The sequence below is a fragment of the Oryx dammah genome, unplaced genomic scaffold (genome assembly GCF_014754425.2).
Source record: "Oryx dammah isolate SB20612 unplaced genomic scaffold, SCBI_Odam_1.1 HiC_scaffold_27, whole genome shotgun sequence".
In the NCBI taxonomy this organism is placed as follows: Eukaryota; Metazoa; Chordata; class Mammalia; order Artiodactyla; family Bovidae; genus Oryx; species Oryx dammah.
Window position 1 is genome coordinate 19,674,484 of NW_024070211.1, and position 24,011 is coordinate 19,698,494.

Here is a 24,011-nt window from a genome sequence, read left to right on the forward strand (position 1 = left end):
ACACACAGTGGAACACTATACAGCCATAAAAAAGAAAAATCTTATCATTTGCCACAACACAGATGAACCTTGAGGGCATAAGACTAAAATGAAATAAGTCTGACAGATAAATGTCATGTGATCTTACTTATATGTGGAATTTAAAACAAACAAAAAAACACTGAACTTATACAGAGAACTGAGGCAAAAATGGGTGAAGGGATCAAAAGGTACAAAATTCCAGTTATCAAATAAGTAAGTCGTGGGGGTGTCATGTACATCATGGTTCCTATAGTTAATAAATCTGTACTGCATATTTGAAAGCTGCTGAAAGAGTACGTCATTAAAGTTCTCATCATAAGAAAGAAAGCACACATCATACAGACATGCAAATTCACAGAAATTTTCTCCAGAAACTTTATTCAACAGAAATTATAATACCTGCAAAGTAGAATGTAGGAGACACATTGTTAAATCATTCTGGTTTCATTTGTCAGTATGGAGATGCTATCAAGAAACAAAAGAAAATTGAAACAACCAATTTGCCAAGCGGTATGCTCAAGGAATTATATAACTTCATCAACTTTAATGGTCATATCTGTGAAACTAAGGACAGTATACAAATGGTTGACTTGTGGACAAAGAGAAAACATTTGAAATATCAAAACAGCTTGCTGGCTGGCTGTGACGCTCCAGCTTTTGATCACCATGGCTGGCAAGTTTCTTTGTTGACTGATTCTCTTCAATCACCGCCATATCCTACAGGTATTATCCTTGCTGCCTAATAAAACAAATTTCACGAAGTTATTTTTCTTTGTTTTACTCATTTAACTCTGTGTTTGCAGGTTGACATTTTCTGGGTCATTGTGGATGATCAATGTGCTCAATATGCTAGCTCCTGGGTGTCCAGCTCAGAGCCCGTAAGCAGTTCAGGTGTTTGGGGAGAGGGGGTCTGTTTGTTTCTCTTGCCCGTTGGTCATAAATTGGGCAAGTTCACATTCTACTCCCCTATGTAAGATTCATGGCATTTTAGAATTAGAGAGGACCTGAGAATGCAACCACATCACCCACCCCTCTGCTCATCCCCGTCCCGCTCCATGCATCGCTACCAAGTGGCAAATATGATGACTTTTAACATCTCCAGGTTTGAGTGATCAATATATGAGGAAGCAGCACATTCCACTTTGGACTGTTTCAAAATTAAAGTGGATTTTTCTCCTCATTAGTCAAAATGTGAAACTCCTGCACTCCCCGTGACAGCGATAGACACTCTTCCAAAGCAGCCTTGCTACACTCCTCCCCGAGGGACCCCATCCACATTCGGGCCCTGGGAATGGCAGCCCCAGTATGAAGCACTGCTGGGCTCTGCTGGTTTTTTCCACCTCAGGTGCCAGGCATGTATCATCAGTACAAGCAGTGTGGGGGCTGCAAAAGCCTGTGCAAACTGCACATTGTACCCAAAGGTATGTCATCTTTTTGAAAGTGTCCTGACCACTCTGGACAGTTTGCTTCCATTTTGTGATTCTAAACCCTCAGGCAGTCCACTGAAAATGCATGCAGCTAACCACACCAGGGTCCACCAGGAAAACAGGGCAGATTCATATTCAAAGTGCTCTGCTGATGGCAAGGAAGACATGTCACTTCCCATTCTCATAAATTCTGTCATTGAGTAGACCAGTATTTAGCATATTGGTGCTTTTATTTATTTATTTATTTTTGGTATTGTTCAGTCACTAAGTCATGTCTAACTCTTTGCAACCCCATTGACTATAGCATGCCAGGTTTCTTTGTCCTTCACTATCTCCAGGAGTTTGTTTTGGGAAATACTAAATAAACTAATAATACCTTAAAAGAGCTCAGGCTTTTGAAGGCCAGCATTAAAACAAGGCACAAACAACTAATATCCCTTCCCTAAACTCCAGGGCCTTCTGTGGATGAGGAAAGAGGTATTGCAGGGCTGGCCCGGCTTAACACAAACAGGGTGGACTAGGAAATATTGGTCTTCTGACAAAGCAGCCCCAACTCCAGTGTTCTCTATCACAAACACTCACATCCTTCATCATCAAGAGAAAGGATTTGATGCTATTTATGCTATTTACTATGGTATTGTCTTAGGAATACCTACATTATAGTAACACTTACAAACCATAGGCCCAAAGAAAGTAATCTGTGATTTTAGAAATCATGCATAATTAAGTAGAAAGGACTGGAATTTTAGGGCAAAGGCAGAGATTATTCTCAGTACCTTTGAAGTTGTCTGATTAAAATGAAAATCAGCCAACAGATGAAGCCAAGTTTGCATATGCAACATTAAACTCCTTAGACCAGTTAAGCAATTAAAAATTTTTCTCAGTACAATGAGAATCATTGAGAGTTAAGCAGATTCATTCCCCTGTGGGTACCCCCACCCCACACTATCATTTAGCACCCTGCTCCTTGCCAGGGTTTCCTCCAAAGGCACCTACTCACGTTATGTTCTTGGCATTTTCTCCCTTTTCTACAATCTCAACTAACCTGCTCTTAATCCAGTTCTTATGAAACATTGCTGATATAATTCACTCACAATAAATTGTTAATGGTTGAAAAAATGTTCAATATGTGCTCTTTTCCCCATATATTAACGGGTTACAAGGGGACATCCAAGGAGAGAACAGTTTTGCTCAAAGAAAATCTCACTCTGGAGAACTCAGGTCCTGACTTGTTTTAGTTACTAAGACTTACTGCCATCCACTGAATATTAACCACTGGATGGATGATGCCTGGGGGTATGTAGTCAACAGTAAGGCAGGCTACTAAATTCTTACCCTGTCTGGGGCAATTGAAATTCAGGATTCACAAAGCCTTATAGTGGGTGGTAGAGCCTATTCCTGTGGTCCTGCAAAACAGCTAAACCTAAATAATGGCCCCCGGTGAGCTAGGAACCCTGGAAGAAGGGTGGGGATAGGAGTGGGCTCCTTTTGGTATTCAGCTCAGAAACTCTAATAACCAATTTGAAAGGAAAGCTGAGTTGATGGGGTGTATTTCTCCCCTACCTGTAATGATTATGTCGCCTTTATAGTTGAAAGCACAGGAGAAGATCTCATCCATGTGTCCCTCAAGAACCTGGAGGCACTGACCAGTCTGAGCATCCCAGATTCTAGCTGTTTTGTCAGAGCTCCCAGTGAGAAGGCGGTTGCCTTGCGGGTTGAAAGAAATCTACAAGCAAGCAAGGGGTCGGCGGGGAAGCGATCACAGGTTGGTGTGATTTGATTCCCAGTATATTTTTCATCAGTAAAAAGCAGACATCACAAAGTTACCTGTTCACCTTCCCAGCCTGGTACTTATTCTTACCTAGAACAGTTCCTTCAGGGTGGGAAAAAGACTGCAGAGACTAACACATGAAAATTAAAATCTAGACAATGATGTCTTATTGCCTACCCCTCACATACAAATCTAAGGATAAAGCTCCCTTATACTTTGAGTGTTCCCCACCCAGCTTCTTTTCATTTCAGGAACAAAGGCTGTTGACACCAATCTCTCCACTCAAACCAAGAGGCAGAGCCCTGGTGTGGATGAGAACTCAAGTCAGGCATCTTCACACCCAAACCTCGGTGTCACCTCTACAGACCAACTTTCTGTCATCACAAGCGTAGGGATGGTCCTTCAATCTATGGCACAGAATGTCAGGGTCCACAGGAGAGGACTGTCTGTGTTGCTACTTAACGTGCAGCAGTTTCCATTCATGTGGGCTTGAGAGCCCCAACAGGCCAGGCATTGTCACATGGTATGTGAGCAGCAAAGAAAACTGTCAGCCCTCAGTTCCTCTAGAGGTCGTGTTTATAACCTTTTCTAAATCATCAGAAGATGGTGATGTGGGTCACTTCCTCTGTGACTATAGGTTTGATGAGGGCAAGCCCCAAGATCATGGCTTTTTTCATCACAGTGTCACCAGGGCCCAGCATGATACCTCGCATGGGAGCTCTCAAAATGAATGACAGAATACTTTAGCTTGGCACCCCATAGCAATGCCATTGCTGGATGGCAATTCAATAGGTAATATATCAGTTAACAAGCATAAAATGCAATCCTGTAGAGTCTGAGAACTCTTTCTACTCATACACACACAAAAACATGTGTGTTTGTTGAGTGTGCCACACCAGACACTCGGAAACATAGCCCAGTCTCTCTTTGTGGCCTGTTTCCCATGGCCACATCCCTCATCCCTCGTACTACCAATCTCCCGGGCCTCCCAGCCTAATGCAGAGGATGTGCTCTGCAATGTCTGAGAGACCAACCCTGATGGCAGGAGGGCAAGGGCCACCAATAGCAGGGGAGCCTGCAGAGACATGAATCCATCGAGCTGATACACTAAAAAGAATGAAAAATCTCATCTTAGGCACGAGACCAAGGAACGGGGGCTGAGCTGGGGGTGAGAGTCACTGGTCCCAGCCTTCTCTACAATTTTCTGAGGACATCTCTAAACCTCAGATCACTGACTAGATGGCCGTACTGCATGGATTAGCTTTTGGGAGGAGTTCATATGAAATCCTAAACTACAGCTTTCAGGTTTCAAGATAGGTCATTTTTAACTTTTTTAAGCAGTGACTATTTCTAGGCAATACTTCCTCAATGGCATGTGATCTACAGGACCCTTGACATTTGCTGTGCAGCCTGTTCTTTTGCATAATATAAAAGAGGTGTGTTTACTAGAACCAGGAAAAGCACTTTACTAGCTTCTTAATAGCTTTAATAAGTATGCTTTGCTAATTGAAACTTTTTCATGGCTGAGGAGAATGCTGTTTTATACTTTATAAAAAGTTTTAGAAATCATTTTATTACACTGAGTTTGAGGACACATTTGAAAAGTTACTCTTCAGGTAACTGATTTCTACAAAGAATAAGATAACTGGGCAAAATCTCAGTACTATTCAGTGACAATAGACCGATTTGTATTAAGCCTGATGCTTATTTTTGAAAATAAATAAATTGCTCCAAATGAGAAGAGAAACTCACCTTTGAAATTTCTCCTTCATGGCCTTCCAATTTGGTAACACATTTTCTTGTGGCCGCACTGAAAATTCTTGCTGTTCCTTTTTGAAAGGAGTGGAGATATATATAAATTCATCAGAAATTCAGGACTTTGAACCACATGACTTGAATTATCTAAATATCTATCCCTCTGACACATAAGCTCTGTGCTAAGTTTGTCTTCTTGCCTGTGGTGAGAGCCAGACACTTAATACTATAAATGCAAGCTGATCCCACTACAGGAGAAGAACGGGGGAAATAAGCATATCTCTAGCCCCAGCTTATTAGAAGAGACACTAGGTTCCAAGATAGATGGAGGTGCAAGGACAGGAAATCAAAAAGAATCAAATTTTAAAGAGAAAAAAAGGAGACTCACAACAAGTTTTGATGATTCCGATTACCTACAGAAATAAATAGCAAGACTAATATCATACACCAAATCTGAGTCTAAGGTTACAGAAGACACAAGAGGCCTTCTGAGAGGGGTCAGCAGCCACTACTTACAAAGAATGAAGAATAGGTGCTAGGAAAACCTTTTCAACAGAAAAGGCAAATAGAATGATTTGTTCCCTGCTGTATATCCAGTGCCTAGAAATGCCAAACTGGTATTAAACACTCAATAAATAGATGTAGGATGGATGGATGCATGGGTAGATGGATGGATGGATGTGTACATGGATGGGTGGATGGAAGGAAGGATGGATGGATAGGTGGATGGATGGATGGGTAGATGGATGAAGGATAGATAGACAAATGGATGAATGGATGGATGGGTGGATAGATACAACATTCCTTAGAATTAAGGAATAGAGTCATTACATAAGCATAGAAGGAGAAAAAACAGAAGTAATGAAATTGCTGCCATAAAAAAATTAAAATTTATCTGGCCAGGTGAAGGATGCTGTCTCAACACAAAGTATAAAATCAAGGTAAAACTCACAAAGATAGCGAATTCTGCTTACTTACTTTCCATTTAGAGATAAGCAAAATATCTTATTTTTTAACTTTCCTCTCTGACAACTTCAGGAGGAAGTAGACAAAAATTGCTATAGTAGAATTAATATGATTAAAATGTAATATTGCTACTTCATTGTTTATTTCAAAAGCTTTAAAGGAAAGTGATCCACTTGTTTTAAGAGATTGTGAATAAGACAAAAATATGCAGTATAGACTAATACATCAAATTTTGCAAAAGTATTTTGAAGTTTCAGAAAACACAAAAATAATATAGCCTGAAATTGCAATTTTTATAAGATAGAACTATGAATAAGACATCAAAAAAATTCAGCCTTGGCAGTAACTCCAGTGAAGGTGAAAGAGGCAATAAATATAAAGAAACAGCTTGTAGCTGCACAGGCAACTAACTGTTGAATGAGACCAAATTTTAAGATGGGAATGAGGAGCAAAGACCAAAGGTAAATAAAAAATGGCTCTAAACATCAAGACTTCTTAGGAGGAACACAGTGAAAACAGGTTTACAACACAAACCAAAAGAGAAAGATGTTTTGGAAAATAATATGCTATTGAAGAAAGGAAAGAACAGAATCTCTGCTAGAGAAAACAGCAGATGATAGAAAGGACAAAACTAAAAGAATTGAGCTTCTATTTTATTCACCTCCATCCCTCAGCATCCTGATCACTTGTCCCTGCTTGTTTCTTCCCCTATACCACTGACAACTCCTGACATTCTATATAATCTAATATTCTATATAAGACACACATATGGTATTGTTTGTGGTCTCCCCCTTCAAAACATAGCTCTAGGAGGGAAGAGATGCCCATCTCTTTTTTCCATCGACATATCCTGTGTTCCTAAAGAATTCCTGGCACAAAGTAGGCACTCCATATATATTTAATAAACAGATTCTTTTGTATAAATGAGAATGAGATTTAAAATGAAAAGGGCAGATTCATTATTTTTAAGGGATGATTTTTAAAAGCCAAGATCTGTGAGAAGATGAGAAAATAAGTAGTTAGTTTAAAAAATAAAATTCTCTAGATTCAGGGTGTTTGTATTCCAGGATGCAAAAAAGACATGTATGTATGATCAAAGGATCACCTTTGAAAAGTCCTAATGAGTAAGAGAACAGCTTGCAAATATAATTTTGAGGAGTGAGACAGTAATAAAGACTGTAATTAAAATGAATCACAGGCAAAATTCTACAACTGATTATAACACAAAGTAGCTGCTTAAACGTATGCTAGTTACAAGGAGCAAATATAGGCAAAGAAATGAACAGAAACAGCCTAGAAACAGCATTTGATTTTTGCCAGAATTTCTTAAAAAGCTATTAAGGAATTTACACAAGCATGATGTAATCACACATGTTCAGTAAGGGCATCATACATGACTATCAGAGAGGTGACTTAGAGTGAAAGCTTGCTCACATTGTCAGGACAATAGAGACATGATACACATGTCATAGAGTAGCATGTCCTGGGTAGAGTAGCGGGTGACAGGTTCAGAGTCACCTGTGGTTATCACAGAGAGGATGTAGACATAGGATTGCATCAAGCATGATGGTATCATGAGGGCCATGGCACAGACATAGTTTAGGATCAAATGTGGTCAGAAGGATGATGCAGACAGAGTGCAGCAGCACACATGTTCATCAGGGAGCTGGCCTAGACACAGCATAGTGTCAGGGATTACTGATAAGATCACAAGGATACAGTTTAGAATCAAGGAGATGAGACAGACGTAGCGTAGCATGATCCATGACCATCAATAAGACGATTCAAGTGTGATGTAGGGCCATACGTGGCAGTCAGAATGTTGATGCAGACACGGTGTGCACCGTGTGTGTAGTTCCCATCGAGACAACACAGCTTTAGTATAGCGTGATATGTGCTTCTCAAGATGATGAAAAGACATAGGGGAGCATCATACAAGCCATCAAGCAGATAATGGAGACACAGGGTATAGTCATCTGTGCACTGTAGGGAGATAACCCATATACAGCATAGCAACGTGTGTGGTTATCAATAGATGACACAGATATGTTGCAGCACCATACATGGCCTTCCTGGATATGAAGCAAACTGAGTCAGCACACACAGTTGTCTAGGAGATGATGCAAAATAGGGCAGCACTCCACCTGATTGCGAAGGAAATGCTAAAACAAGGTAAAGCGTCACACTGAGCTTTTGAGAAGAGTACATGCACACAGACATTCATCATGTGGAATTATCAAAGAGAAAAGTCTCACTTTAAAGATCATACATAGTTATCAAAGAGATAATCTAGCATCACATGTGCTTGCTCAACAGACTTTGCACAAATAGCACTGCATCATATACGGTTGTCAAGGTGGCAACACAAACATCTTACGGCACAATCTAGTGTCGTCAGTGAGATAACCAGCAGCATAGTGGCATACACAATTATTTTTAAAGGACGTAGCTATAGCATAACTCGTTGTTGTCCACCACTTTTGTGACCCCTTGGACTGTAGCCCACCTGGCTCCTCTGTCTGGGGGATTTCCCAGGCAAGATACCGGAGTAGGTTGCCATTTCCTTCTCTAGAGGATCTTCCTGGCCCAGGGATCAAACCCTCATCTCCTGCATTGGCAGGCGGGTTCTTTACCACTGAGACACCAGGGAAGGCCCAACAATAACAACATACATAATTATTTTAAAAGGATGTATGTATAGCATATATGGGCTTCCCTGGTGGCTCAGAGGTTAAAGCGTCTGCCTGCAATGCGGAAGACCTGGGTTCGATCCCTGGGTAGGGGAGATCCCCTGGAGAAGGAAATGGCAACCCACTCCAGTAATCTTGCCTGGAGAATCCCATGGACGGAGAAGCCTAGTGGGCCACAGTCCACAGGGTCGCAAAGAGTCGGACACGACTGAGCGACTTCACTATATATAGCGTAACTTCATTTGTTATTGTCAATAAAATGATACAAAGAATAAAACTACACATGTTTTCAAGATGATTAGACAGGGTAGCATCTGACTGTGGTTATCAGTAAGATGGCATAGGCATAGCGTAGACTCATAAGTGGTACTCAAGAAGATGAGGGGTAGCACAGCATTATGTAAGTTCATCATGAAGATTTGCTAGACATGGGAGAGCAGTACATGTGATCATAAAGGAGAAAATGCAGATTTATTATATCACCATTGATAACGGTCAAGCTGATGAGAACACAGGGTAGCATACTGCATGGTCATCAGGGAGATGACCCGAGGTGTACTAATATATAGTACATGCATATATATAGTTATCAAGAAGATGATAGACATATAGTCTAACATCATATGTGGTTGTCAAGGAGGCGATACAAACCTTCTACAGCACTGATGTGATATCAAGAATGTGATACAGACAGAGTGTAGCGACATGCATGGGCATTATAGAGATGAGGCACATGTCGTTTCTATCATAGCTGGTCATCAGGGAGATGACTTATAATGCAGACTCACCTATGTTTATTAAACAAAACATAAATCCTTCCATAAATTAAATGAACAGGCAGATTACCTACCATCGGCTGAAGCAGTTGCAATAAGCTTTCCGGTGTAATCAAAACAGCTCTCTAGTATTTCATCATCATGGCCTGTTAATGTTGCCACGCATTTTCCACTTACAGCATCCCATAGCTACAATTTTAAAAAAATGATTAAGACTATGACTTCCTCTCTAACACACACAGATGGCCAGTAGTCTTTATGACATGTTTACAGCTGATTAAATAAACTGTACCAAAATCATGTGTATAATTTTCACTTTTTGCTCATTTTCTTTGATTCACAACCAGAGACTGCAGCCGACCATCTAACAAGGCATGCTTTTGACACAGAGAAGATCAAAGACAGACTTCAGAATACAAATCTGTCACTATTTTAGGAAAAAAAAAATCTCAAAGTGCGTGCTTCACTGATGGAGTAGAAGCAACCTCTTTTCATATGAAAGTCATCAAGTAATAAAGAGCTTGATCTAAAACTACAATGCTAGGAAATAAAAAGTACACTCAGATTATAATACATTCAATATACAATCTATATATCTAATAATAGTTCTAGAGCATAAGCTCTTAGCAACAGAAACGCAAAGTCAGGGAGACGTCATGTTGTGACTTCTTGAAGTTTATGCTAATGGAAGTTTAATAAAGGAACAGAGAGACATTAAACAAAGATAATGTGCCTTCATAAAATAAGATATTTTAGCACAGGGAACTCTACTCAGTGCTCTGTGGTGACCTAAACTGGAAGGAAACCCAAAAAAGAGGGGATATGTGTATAAGTCTGGGCGATTCACTTGGCTGTATAGCAGAAACGAACACAACACTATGAAGCAAATGTTCTCCGAAAAAAAAGATCTTTCAATACATTTGAGTCATCAAAGCTACTTTACATCATAAATCCTTCAAACTTGGAGGATCATCAACTTGAAACTTAAAAATTATCAATTTTTGGATAAATTAATATCTTAATTTTCTAGCACCTTTAAAATGTGTTAATGCTGCAAGGAATACTTGACACAGTACAAAGCCCAGACACAAGAGTTATAAAGCAAAGGTATTTCTCGAGCTTACCTTGCAGGTTTTGTCCATAGAGCCAGTTAATATCAGAGAGCAATCCCAGTTGAACAAGGCGCTGCTGATCTCAGCACAATGTCCGATTAAGGTATACACCTTCCTACAAAATGGAAACGGTTCAGACTGGTAAAAGATGCATTCATTCAGGATATGTGGACAAAGAAAGATGTCAAGCCATCAGTGTACAAGGTGAATTTCAGTTTTTACAAAATATCTGTGATGGCTTAACTGTAGCTCAAAAAGAGTCAACTAGCCTCTTAATTTCATCTCAACAAAAATATACTTAAAATTTTAGGCTTAAGTAGGCTTCCTGGGAAACTCAAGTAGGCTTCTTGGCTAACTCAAACAGTAAAGAATCTGCCCACAATGCAAGAGACCCGGGTTCGAACCCTGGGTTGGGAAGATCCCCTGGAGAAGGGCATGGCAATCCACTCCAGTGTTCTTGTCTGCAGAATCCCCATGGACAGAGGAGCCTGGTGGGCCACAGTCCATGGGGTTGCAAAGAGTTGGACATGACTGAGAGACTCACATAAGCACATAATTAAAATTTAAACAACCCAAAATAACATCACTTAAAACGATGCTTCAGAAAGGCATGTATAATCTGAATCCTGGAACTAATTTTACACCAGATGGGTGGACCCCTCTGTAGTTTAGAAACTATCCATCAGTTGTCTAAGAACCCTTCCTTCTCAATGCATCCATCTTAATTGGGATCCCTGAAAACTGAGTGGAGTTTTACAACACAAATAAGCTAATTTAGTTAACTTCTTAGCAACAATAATTAGGGAGAAAATTAAAGCTATTGGACTAAATTAAATTTGCATCATTAGCCGTAATTTTATTTATACACGATATCCATGCTGACCCTAAAGACAAGCCACTGAAATCTGATTACACAGTACATAGAATAAATAATAGTTACATAACCAGGCTATTGCTAACATTCTCCTTTATGTTGCTGTTTGCCATTATTTGCTCAGAATTCTGAGGAAGCATATATACCAAGTAAGTCAGAAAGAGAAAAACAAATTTTATATATTAACACATATATGTGGAATCCAAAAAATGGTATCAATGAATCTATTTGAAGGGCAGGAATAGAGATGCAGACTTAATGAAAAGATTTTGGACACAGCAGGAGGAGAGAGTGGGCCGAATTAAGAGAGTAGCATTGAAATATATACATTACCATATGCAAAATAGATAGCCAGTGGGAAGTTGCTGTGTTAACATACGGGGCTCAATTCAGTCCTCAGTGATGACCTAGAGGAGTGGGATGGGCTGGGGGTTGGGAGGAAGTCTCAAGGGGAAGGAGATACATGCATGAAAGTGAAAGTGTTAGTTGCTCCGTCAGATCCGACTCTGCGACCCCACGGATTTTAGCCCGCCAGGCTCCTCTGTCCATGGAATTCTCCAGGCAAGAATACTGGAGTGGGTTGCCATTCCCTTCTCCAGGGGATCTTGCCAACCTGGGGATAGAACCCAGGTCTCCTGTACTGCCAGTAGATTCTTTACCATCTGAGACACCAGGGAAGCCCTATGGCCGATTCATGTTGTTGTAAGGCAGAGGCCAACACAATATGGTAAAACAATTATCCTCCAATTAAAAATAAATTAAAATAAAAAAGAAATATCATTAAAGAATGAACTGATTTGCTTCCAATGTGTCCTATTCCTATGAAATCCAAGGCACAGTTAATAGGTTTAATATTAAGCTGATCAGTGGCAAATATTTTCTTAATCTTCTGATGCAGGTTTAAAAAAAAATCTTAAAAATTCAAGATACCTTCCAGTATCAGCCTCCCACACTGTAACTGTGTGATCGAAAGAGCCCGTGATGATCCTGTTTCCTGACGTGTTAAATGACAAGGAGATGATTTCAGCTGAGTGTCCCTAGGAAAAGAGCAGATATCCACATGCATACCTATAGATGAAACAATTTCCACCCATGGATCACATAACAGTCTGAAAGAAAGCACTACACAAAGGCAAAGCTCTACAGGGAGAAGAGAGATTAGCAGTTGGGGATGGGAATAGAGAAAGACTGTAAACCAAGGGCACAAGGGTTTTTGGGGGGGGGTCGGGGGTAGGGAGTAATGGAAATGGTCGAATACTAGTGTCTTGGTGATGGTTGTGCAATTCTGTAAATTTACTAAAAATTGAGGAGATCCAACCAGTCCATCCTAAAGGAAATCAGTCCTGAATATTCATTGGAAGGACTGAAGCTGAAGCTGAAACTCCAATACTTTGGCCACCTGATGCGAAGAGCTGACTCATTTGAAAAGACCCTGATGCTGGGAAGGTTGCAGGCAGGAGGAGAAGGGGACGACAGGGGATGAGATGATTGGATAGCAACACCGACTCGATAGACGTGGATTTGAGTAAATTCCGGGAGTTGGTTATGGACAGGGAGGCTTGGAATGCTGCAGTCCATGGGGTCACAAGGAGTCGGACATGAATGAACAGCTGAAGTGAACTGAAATGAACTGAACTGAACTGAAGCTGTTTTACAAAAAGAAAAAGAAAAGGATAGGTGTTGGGAAATCAAAGGACTACATTCATACTGTTGTGGAAATGCTAAAAAGGTCTGTATGCTTTATGGGCTAATTTTCTTTTTTTTTTTAAGTCTTACTCAGTCATCTCCAGCTGTTTGCAACCCCGTGGACTGTAGTCCTCCAGGCTCCTCTGCCCATGGAATTTTCCAGGCAAGGATACTGGAGTGGGTTGCACTTCCCTTCTCCAGGGGATCTTCCTGACTCAGAGACTGAACCCAGGTCTCTTGCATTGCAGGCAGACTCTTTACCATCTGAGCCACCAGGAAAGTGCCCAGTATGCTTTATGAACTAATAATAGGTGATGGGCAAAAGACAAAAAGCTTGTGAAATAAAGCTAATGTTTTAAAAACTAAAATTCTTATAGTGAATTAACATGAAATAGATTAATAAATATCTAGTCTTTGGCCTGACTTTCATCTGGATGTCCTCTGGGGTGGATGAATCAAACTGTAGGAGACAATAGGAAGAATGGGCTCCCCTCTGCTGTAGATCCTGCTTGGATGTAGCTCTCGTTTTGCCTAACAATTTCAGTAAATTCACTTAGTTACTTTTTTCATAATAAAAAAGTTCATCTACAAATTAAATTTCTGGTTGATTCCAAATGACAAAGATTAAATGGAGCTGAACATTAAAATTCTGAGAACACAAATATATTCCCTGGTGTCAGACAGTGTGCAGAGCAGGACATATGCCTTCCAATGCTCTTAGGCATTTGTCTGAAAGAAGAGGTGATGAAGAAGCCCAATGCACAAAACTGATGAAGGTGAAGATGTGAAAAAGAATGCCTATGTAAATAGAACAAGACACTCATTTAATAAAGAAAAACTCTTGCTGTCAGTTAAAAGCACTGTTTTTCCTCTCTTTTTCTAGTCCTTTTTTAAACTTTCTTAGAAAAAGCTCACCTATAAAATGGCTTCTATTTTTAAAATCCGTTTATAATTCAGAAAAATAGGATAACGTGATTTCCCATTCAACTGTTCCCACCTATTGCCACTGGGAATCACCCTTTTTTTGTTTGGCTGGGGCGGGAAGAAGTGGAGGACGGTGCTGAATGGACGTGTGGTGGAGACAGATAGGACCCCCACTGAGATACAACATCAGCATCCACTCTTTGGGCGGTACCCTTTGACCTTGTCACCTCCTGCCGCTTGCCCCTTACACTTCAGACTTTGTGATACAGGAAGCTTCTGGGACTGGAGGTTAGAGAAGAAGGGAGTTAAGAGTCATTCTTTTAAGACATTTTCTGGTACGTTCCTCCAGTTCTGCCTCTTCCAAAAGGTGCCAGCCTCCACATCCTTTGCTTCTAACCAGGTAGAAGACCATAGGTTTTAAGCAATAGCCACTACCTTTTTTAGACTGAAGCTAGTTGAAATAAAAAGCCCATCAGGCTTGTTTATGGGCTTTTAAAAAGTCCAAAAGCCCAGTGTGTCCATTTAAGTCTTTGGGAATAGCCAGCAAACCAACCGAAACACTTTTTTACTGCAGTCTGAAAACCAATCGCTCAAAAACATCTTTTAACTTAGAGTTCAGTTTGTAATAAAAGTACAAATTAAAAAAAAAAAGAAAACTCAGGTAAAAAGCTTATCCAAAGGAACAGCTAATGAAGATGTAAAGCTTTTAAAGTTATTAACATTAGCAACATACTGTTAAGGTGAAAACTTCCTCTCCACTCTGAATGTCCCAGAGCTTGGCTGTTGTGTCCATGCTTCCAGTAGCCACCAATGTGCTTTGAGGATTAAATGATAAACATACCTGAATTACATGAAATGGGAGAGATTTTAGAAAGATAGAGTTTCAGATTGTTAATCCTATTATGCAGAAGCTTGAAGGTGCAACTCCCTTAGCAGATTCAGCCTAATTCTTTGCACAAATAAGTAGGCAAAATACCAGATATGAGTAGCCATCCATCTGCAGGTTGACCTGGAAGCAGTCTCTGCTTGAGCAGAGGCTGCTGTTCTCCACGTCACCCAGCTCAGGCTTGGAGGGGTACTGGTTCCCCTTAGTCACTTTTAGACCACGGAAGATCAAGAACAAAAGCAAAGCCCATTCCTTCGAGATTCAAGCTGTCTGGCTCCCTTCCTTTTTTATTTGTTTTCACTTTTTGGCCATGCTTCGGGGCATGTGGGATCTTACTTCCCCAACCAGGGCCTGAACCCACACCAGCTCCAGTGGAAGAGCAGTGGACCATCAGAGAAGTCCCTCTGGCTCCCATCTTCCTCTCAATCACATCCCCTCACTTGCTTAGGACTTTGGTTATCGGCTTACAGTCTCAGTTCCAAGTCCCCAGTACCCTTCCTGTGGGCCATTCATCCAACACCCTTGGACCCATGGTCCCGGACTCCTTTTTATAATCACCCCCATGGCTACAACACCCTGACCTTGGTGTCACCTCCTCTAGGAAATTCACTCCTGATACACCAATCTCTAGTTACAATTTCCCAGGACTTCTGCTTTTTGTCTTCTTCACCAAGCCCAGACCGCTTGCCCGCTGCAGGATGACTTCCTTCTCATGTAAACCCCTCTCTTTTCTCCTGGTCCATCATGCCCCAGTCAACTGACACCTGGAGAATCACTCTTGCCAGCATGCCCAAAACTCCTACCCCCATCTTCCACCTGCACCCTTCACAAATCTCCTAACAACTTGTATTAGCCTAGGATTTTATCCACTCATTTGCCAGCCCTACCTCATCCCTCAACCAAGGTAGTTTAAGAAAACAGCATGGCAGACAACGAGCGTTGCTCATTCGTGCCTTCTATCCTCAGATGTGACCTCAGTACCATTGCCTACTTTGCCCAACATGCCTCTGACTCAGTACATTCTACCATTCCCTACTCTTGACTCCACTCCCATCTTTATTCCTGCTCATCAGATAACTTTGCCTCCTAACACTTCCCTGAAAAAGCCTTACCTGTCTGGTGGGAACTTCCTCCCCTGACCCTCACTTTCCTCTCCCCTAGCCTCAGATTCAGAGAGATCACTGCCTTTTTAAGACACTGCATTCCCAGCACTCCACAGGGAGATGATCTCACCAACTTTCCTTTCACTCTAAACTAGATCCTTCCCAATAGCCTATAAACATGCTTGAGTTTTTCCCACATGAAAACAAATTCTCCCTTGACTCTGTCTGTCCCTTTTTAAACTAACTTTATTTCCCTTTACAACCAAATTCCTTGCAAACATAGTCTCCCAGCACTCGCTTCCCATCCTCTCTGCTGGGACCACTCTGGATAAATGTCCAGCTGAGAGGCTTGGTTCGTCTTGGTCATCTCACTTAACCTGCCTGAGGTTCCTGATATTTTCTTCCTTCTTGACTCTTTTGATAATTCTCTGCTTTTTCCCTCTTACTTCTTATCTCTTTTGTTGTATCTTTTCAAAGTTTCTCTTCTCCATCTTCCCAGGATCCCACCAGTTTTCTCCTCAGAGTCTACCTTTCCCACTGGGAACTTTTTAGTTGTTTGGTGGTTTCTACTGCCACCCAGATGCCAGTGACTCACACATCCATGTCTTTTACCCAGACCTCACTGCTCAGCTCAGCCCCAAAGAGCCAACTGCCAAATGGATGCCTCTTTTTGGACATCACACAGGGAGATTTTATCACCCTGTCTACTACTGCTACTGCTGAGTCACTTCAGTCGTGTCCGACTCTGTGTGACCCCATAGACAGCAGCCCATCAGGCTCCTCCATCCCTGGGATTCTCCAGGCAAGAACACTGGAGTGGGTTGCCATTTCCTTCTCCAATGCATGAAAGTGAAAAGTGAAAGTGAAGTCGCTCAGTCATGTCTGACTCTTAGCGACCCCATGGACTGCAGCCCACCAGGCTCCTCCACCCATGGGATTTTCCAGGCAAGAGTACTGGAGTGGGGTGCCATTGCCTTCTCTAAGACATGCAAATCAAATGAAGAAACCTGTTTCTCTCTTATGCACAGACTTGGTGAATGGCACTGTCAGTTGCCCAAGTCTGAAATCAGGAAATCATCCTAAATACTTTCTTCCTTCATGCCTCATATCTCCCTGGTAACCCAGTCCTCCTACCCCTCCCACCCCTTAACTTCTCTCACATTCTCCTCACAACAGGGCTTTGATGTCTTTCTTTGCATAGTTACCAGATCCCCACTGGCTCATACTTCCCATATTATCCTCCCCCCATGTCTCCTTCACAATGGCAAAAGAACCATCTTCCCCAAATGCAAAACCTGACCATGCCTTTCTCAGGTGAAAACTCTCAACAGTACGGCAATATCTCCAGGATAAAGTCTCAGTTCCTTAGCATGGCATTTAAGACCCTCTATAAATCTGCAGTGTAGCCTCTCCTGCCTCCCCTACTTCCATCACACAAAGACTGGGATCTAGCTTTGTGGGTCAACACATAAGCCAAGTCATTGACACCTTTAGCCCAGACAACTGGGCAACACCTGGGATCCCTGCCCATCACCTCTGACTGTGGGCAGGCAGTGCTTACAAGTGTGTGTGTCTCCATATAAGCACTTTCTGTGCAGTGAGGCTGGGAGAGTGGTGCTCTGGACACTCAGCCACTTAAGTTCTCAAGCACGTACCATGGTTATACACCTCCTCTGCGCATGCAGCTCTCTCTGCCCGAATGCACCTGCCACTTCTCTGCAGAGTCTTCCCTGAATACCTCTCCTGGCCAAGGAGTCTTGGCTGTTCCCTCTGTGCTCTCACTGAACTTCACACCAACTTCTAGCCCACCTACAATACATCTTTGAACTTAACCATGGACACTTCTACTCCCTAGAAAATCTTTGGGGGCCAAGAAGTACAATTTGGCCCCCCACACATAGACCAGGGCTTCACACAGTCAATACTTAGCATATATTCATTGGGTTGATGTCGTTGATTCCAAAATATGAATGTCTTCCTAGGAACTATAAAAAAAGAAAACCTTCAAAATTCCAAGGGAGTGTGGAAACACGGCCACATTATGAAAATGAGGATTGTGTCTTTCTTATGACCATGTGCGAGTTACCTCAGCATCCTCAGCTGAAAAATGGAGAAATAGCTACCCCTTAGGGTTGTTATGAAGAACAACTAAGCTAATACATGTCAAAAAATATATAATTTTTCACTGCAGCATCCCCAGCAAAGTACCTTGAACATAGCTCTTGTTGGATGAAAATATAATAAATATGAAGAATGACTATAAATAAATTTTACTCCTAAAATAAGCAAACTCTTTAAAAGCTATCAGTTGTTCCACAGGGTGCAAATGATCTCACTAATTGTTGTAAGACATTTAATACAGAATTAGTTAAGGATGAGGGCTTCCCAATAGTGAAAGCAACTTAGAGTGTCAAACCACTTATGCAAATCTGAGTTCTAATTTTATCCAGGAAACAATCAGCTTAGATATTTTACATGGTATAAAAAAGTTAGTTTAAAAGCTATTTTAAGAAGTTCGCCAACCCTCAATCAAGTCAATTCTCTAAAGGCAAGTCAATGAAAAAGACATCAGATTGGCTATTGTACTCATATACTTATTCCATTATTTTTAGTCAATGCGGTATATGAGTCTTTGACAGTATCTGCAAGATATTAAAGCTAGAGTAGTTTGTGAAATGATATAAATACCATCATATATAATATAGAGAAATTTAAAATAACAGATTTTTAAATTAGTTATACAGGTATAACGACTACTTTTGCAATGGAATCCTAAAAAGAAATAACAACTATGTGAAGAGCCAATGTAAACTCATCACTTGCAATATATGTGCTGCCCTGGTGGAAATGCTGACAATGAGGCATGCTTTGGAGGAGAGGTGGAGCAATATATGGGAAATTTTTGCACTTGTCACTCAATTTTTCGGTCAACCTCAAACTTCTCTAACAAATAAGATCTACTGAAAAAGATAAAAATAAAAAAGTAAAACAAAGCAAAAACAAAAGGAATGACAACATAAAAATATACTAAAAATATAATAAAATAAATATACTCACTATTTCTGCTGTATGACCCCTAAAGGTATGGTAACATTTTCCAGTTTCTACACTCCATAGTTTACAAGTCTTATCAAAGGACCCAGTGGCAATTTTGTCACTAAGATTTAAAAAATATATATATGGAATTTGAAAACAAAGTCAATCACAGTATTTGATACACTGAATTAAGACAAGATATTAATACGTGGATCTCTATTTAGAAATCTACTTCACTTTTTATACTTCAATAAAAATTAATTTTAAAAAATAAATAAGTAATTTATTACTCAGTAATTTATTTTCCCTCAGGAGTCCTGAGGATGGGAAGTGCCCCTCTCCACCCCACCCCCACAAAAAATTTTATTTCACTTTTAAAATAATAAGCAATTAGTAAATCAACTATACTCCAATGTAAAATAAAAATTTTTAATAAGCTAAAATAATAAGCAATCCTGTATCTGTTGCAGTGGAAAACAAAATAATATTCTAATTTTTGAATAGTATCTCTTTATGTGTTCAATTTTAAATATTTTACATTTTAAATATAAATTGTGTTTAAGATTGCAATAATTTTTTCATTAATGAATATGTAAGGGATTTAGTTTAGAAAATTACTAACAAGTGGAAATTAATAATGTGTAATATGGTTGTAGGAATATGGAAAAATTCTGTTAGATATACTGAAGACAGTAATATCAAATTTTAAAGAAGGAAAATGGAAAGATATAAATCCAATTAAACATGTGGCTAGATAAGGTTTTGAGAAGTTAGCCAGTAAGTGTCTCCTTGAGAAAGTAAAATCTGTATTATTCCAATTGTAAGGTCTTTAAAGAAGAGGATTTGGAGAGGAAATATGATAAAGACTTCAGTTCCTTTCAAGCAAGAAGCTTCACATATCTACTGTGGATCAGGACTACTGATCAATACCCAACAAGTAAGAGTAAATTAGCCTGTTCAACCCTCAACCAGGGAACTAACAAACATCTTTTCCTTTACCCTGAACCCTGTCTGTCTTTTGTACTAACAAGTCATCAAAAGTTCACACAATTGGGCCATCACTTGCAGTGCAAGCTCACTGTTCAAAAGTGTAGGAAAGTGTTCATTTTATCCCATCTTCTATGATGCTGTTCAGTTTCCCAGTCGTGTCCAACTCTTTGTGACCCCCATGGATGGCAGCACGCCTGGCCTCCCTGTCTCACACCATCTCCCAAAGTGTGCCCAAGTTCATGTCTATTTCATCGGTGATGCCATCCAGCCATGTCTTCCTCTGATTCTCTCTTCTCCTTCTACTCTCAATTTTTCCCAGCCTCAGGGGCTTTTTCAGGGAGTCAGCTGTTTACATCAGATGATTAAAATATTGGAGCTTCAGCTTCAGCATCAGTCCTTCCAATGAGTTTTCTGGGTTGATTTCCCTTATGATTGACTGGTTTGATCTCCTTGCTGTCCCAGGGACTTTCAGGAGTCTTCTCCAGCACCACAGTTTGAATGCATCAATTCTTTGGCATTCTGCGTCCTTTACAGCCCAGCTCTCACAGCCATACATGACCACTTGGAAGACCATAGCCTTGACTATATGGACCTTTGTCAGCAGAGTAATGTCTCTGCTTTTCAATATACTGTCTAGGTTTGTAATTGCTTTCCTGCCAAGAAGCAAACATCTGATTTCATGGCTGCTATCACTGTCTGCAGTGATTTTAGAGTCCAAGAAGAGGAAATATGTTACCACTTCCACCTTGTCCCCTTCTATTTGCCATGAAGTAATGGGGCCAGATGGCATGATCTTAGTTTTTTTTAATATTTAGTTTTAAGCTGGCTCTTTCACTCTTCTCCTTCACCCTAATCAAAGAGGCTCTTTAGTTCCTCTTCAACAACATGACATGTAATTTATTAACATCTTAATTTTTGCCATTCATATGGCCAAAACATAAAAATAATCTTAAAATTCATATTTGCCTACTTGTTAAGTATGTCTATTCATATTTTTTGACTATTTTTCCAATGTGTTGTTTCTATTGATTTGTAAAGGAGTTCTTTACATGTTCTCCATAATAACTCTTTGTTGCATATGTTACAAATTTTCTCACAGTGATCACCTGACTTTTCTTTTATGTATTAATTTTTTAAACATGCATATGTTGAGTTGTATGTACTGAAGTCCATCAGTGTTTTCCTTTGTAAAACAAAAATGTGAGGGGTCCTATAGCCCAAAATACATATCCCAAAGAAAATTATAAGTGCTCAGTACAGCTGCGGACTTTATAATTATCCAGACTAACTCTCATGCCTTGACTCTGTCCTCTGTTCTCAGTGCCCCCACATGGTCTCCTGTGGTCTCTAATACTAAATGAAAGGAGGGTCCTTTCTGCAATGCCTTCTCTAATTTTTATAATGGTCTCATCTACAACTTCATTTAGTAACAATTTTTTCAAATATTTACCTTATCTGTGTTTTCGTAGGAGACAACAGTTTTAATTTCACACATCGTATTTCACTAGCTTAAGCAATATCTAAATCAGATTATAACAAACTGAAAGTATAACTCCCCACAAGCAAGTTTGTGGACAAATACAACTAACTCTTGGTAAGCTGAAAACATCCCCAGTGGAAAGAGAAGTTAAGGGTACTGGTGGATAGAGTAGTTGCCGCAGGCATTCAGACAGCTATAGGTATAAGCAGTATGTCATTCAGAAGGATAGAGGACCTTGGGAAGATCTACTGAATGGGTTAACCAGAAGTTAGCTTAAAAATGGTTCTGCCGCATTTTGTACTGTTATTTAGCATGTCACTATACACGGTTTTCCACCTGATAAGACTATACGTTAACTTCTACACAAAGCAAACCGTGTCATGCATGCACAGCTATTCTCTCCTGGTCCAGTGCTAGAAACATCAGCAGGAACTTCCGGTCAGGGTTCATCTTCCGGTCAGAGAACTTCCAAGGGCAGAGAGTCAGCCCTGCATCAACGGCAACTCTAGCTCATCACTCTACTACTGTGAGATCCTGGGAGGGGTGCCTGAATTTTATCTATGTTATGTGAGGCCAGTAATACCTCTCCCAAAGCTACTTTGAACACTGAAGAAGATATTTAAATTTATTTTTTTATTTTATTGTTGGAGTATAATTGCTTTACAAAGTTGAATTTGTTTCTGCTGTGCAATGAAGTGAATCAGCTATATAAATACATATATCGCCTCCCTCTTGAGCCTCCCTCCCACTGCCCCATCCCACCCCTCTAGGTCACCACAGGCCACCGAGCTGAACTCCCTGTGCTATACAGCACGCTAGTCATCTATTTTATACACTAGCTATCTATTTTATACACACACATACATATATGTGTGTCAATGCTACTCTCCCAATTCATCCCATCGTCTCCTTCCCACAGTGTCCATATATGTCTGCATTCTCTATTCCTGCCCTGCAAATAGGTTCATTTATTCCATTTTTCTAGATTTCATATATGTGCCTTAATATACAATATTTGTTGATTCATCCACGTCACTACAAATGACCCAATTTCATTTCTTTTTATAGCTGAGCTGGGCTTCCCAGGTGGCGCTAGTGGTAAAGAACGCGCTTGCCAATGCAAGAGACATAAGAGACGTGGGTTGGATCCCTGAGTTGGCAAGATCCCCTGGAGGAGGGCATGGCAACCCACTCCAGTATTCTTGGCCGGAGAATCCCATGGATGGAGGAGCCTGGCTGGCTGCAGTCTGTGGGGTCGCATAGAGTGGAACATGACCAAAGTGACTTAGCATGCACACACTATAGCATACATCAGACACTCAACAACTTTTGGTTCATCTTCCTCTTTTCCTTCCCCACTAGATGGAGGGAGAGGTGAAAAGAACCAGTGGGTTAATAAGGAATCACTGGACAAGTGGATGTCTTCTTACCCATAAGGGTTGTTGAACGCTATGGCATACACCACATTCCTGTGACCCTCCAGGGTATGAAGCTCCTCTCCAGAGGCAGTGTCCCAGAGCTTGCATGTCCGATCATAGCTTCCTGTGATAAAGCTAACACAAGCAGTGGAAATACAGCACAAGGTGAGACCAGCAGTGTGTTAATAAAGACCTCATGTTTTTGCCTGCAAAACTATATCCTCGTTTATCTTGCTTTTTACAATGAAAATTGTGTATGCAGAACAAAGAGTTAAGTGAAAGTGAAAGTGACTTAGTCATGTCCACTCTTGGCGACCCCATGGACTGTAGCCCGCCAGGCTCCTCTGTCCATGGGGATTCTCCAGGCAAGAATACTGGAGTGGGTTGCCATGCCCTCCTTACATTATGGGTAGGCAATTTTTATTTTAAAAAAGATTTATATCCCTTGGTTGTTGAAAATTAGAAATAAAAAAAAATAGACATACACACAGAAATAAATAAGCAATGCACAGAAGATTTTAGGACAGTGAGACTGCTGTGTGATAATATAATACTGTATAGATGTTGTTATACATTTGCCAGCCCACGGAATGTACAAAACCAAGAGTGAACCTTAATGTGTACCGTGAACTTTCAGTGATAATGATGTGTCAATATAGCTCAACAGTTGCAACAGATGTAGGTCTCTGTGGGAGAGGTCGATAGGGACAGAAGCTGCTAGGGGGTGGGGATGCAAGGCAGAAGTTATTCATAGATAGGAAATCGCTGCACCTTCTGCTCAATTTTGCTGTGAACCTAATTCTGCTCTAAGAAAATAAAGTCCAATATATTTTTTTAATAAACAGAGGACCTTACCATGAGCCTGATTTATTAAGTGCAACGTTAGTCAGTGGCAGTATATGTGCTCTGAGAACCTTCAATAAAAGAAAACACCATTTATTTCAAACTCAAACAAAATTATTCAGCTCATTCATTTTAACTTCCAACCAATTAAGACATTCAAATGCATCTTAATTATATATAATAAATGGATAGTATCCAATATTTGAACAAAGGAGGAAAACACATAGGACCTTCTGCTATTAAGACCAATAAC

At 40.4% G+C, this 24,011-nt stretch overlaps 1 protein-coding gene across 2 annotated transcripts in view; it reads right to left on the bottom strand.

The window, feature by feature from the left end:
- Positions 1 to 372: 372 nt before the first annotated feature.
- The window catches only part of DAW1 (dynein assembly factor with WD repeats 1), a 32,632-nt gene continuing 8,993 nt past the window's right edge, over positions 373 to 24,011 (bottom strand). The window contains exons 4-13 of one of the 2 annotated variants that reach the window (XM_040228432.1): positions 23,771 to 23,829; positions 22,928 to 23,050; positions 19,049 to 19,148; positions 14,736 to 14,843; positions 12,323 to 12,429; positions 10,531 to 10,633; positions 9,481 to 9,595; positions 4,972 to 5,048; positions 3,012 to 3,174; positions 373 to 760 (exon numbers count right to left, since the gene is read on the bottom strand). In XM_040228432.1, coding sequence (XP_040084366.1) covers positions 726 to 760; positions 3,012 to 3,174; positions 4,972 to 5,048; positions 9,481 to 9,595; positions 10,531 to 10,633; positions 12,323 to 12,429; positions 14,736 to 14,843; positions 19,049 to 19,148; positions 22,928 to 23,050; positions 23,771 to 23,829 — 990 coding nt within the window. In that variant the 3' untranslated portion in view covers positions 373 to 725. The remainder of the gene's footprint in view (positions 761 to 3,011; positions 3,175 to 4,971; positions 5,049 to 9,480; positions 9,596 to 10,530; positions 10,634 to 12,322; positions 12,430 to 14,735; positions 14,844 to 19,048; positions 19,149 to 22,927; positions 23,051 to 23,770; positions 23,830 to 24,011) is intronic. The other variant, XM_040228433.1, reaches the window with a different exon arrangement.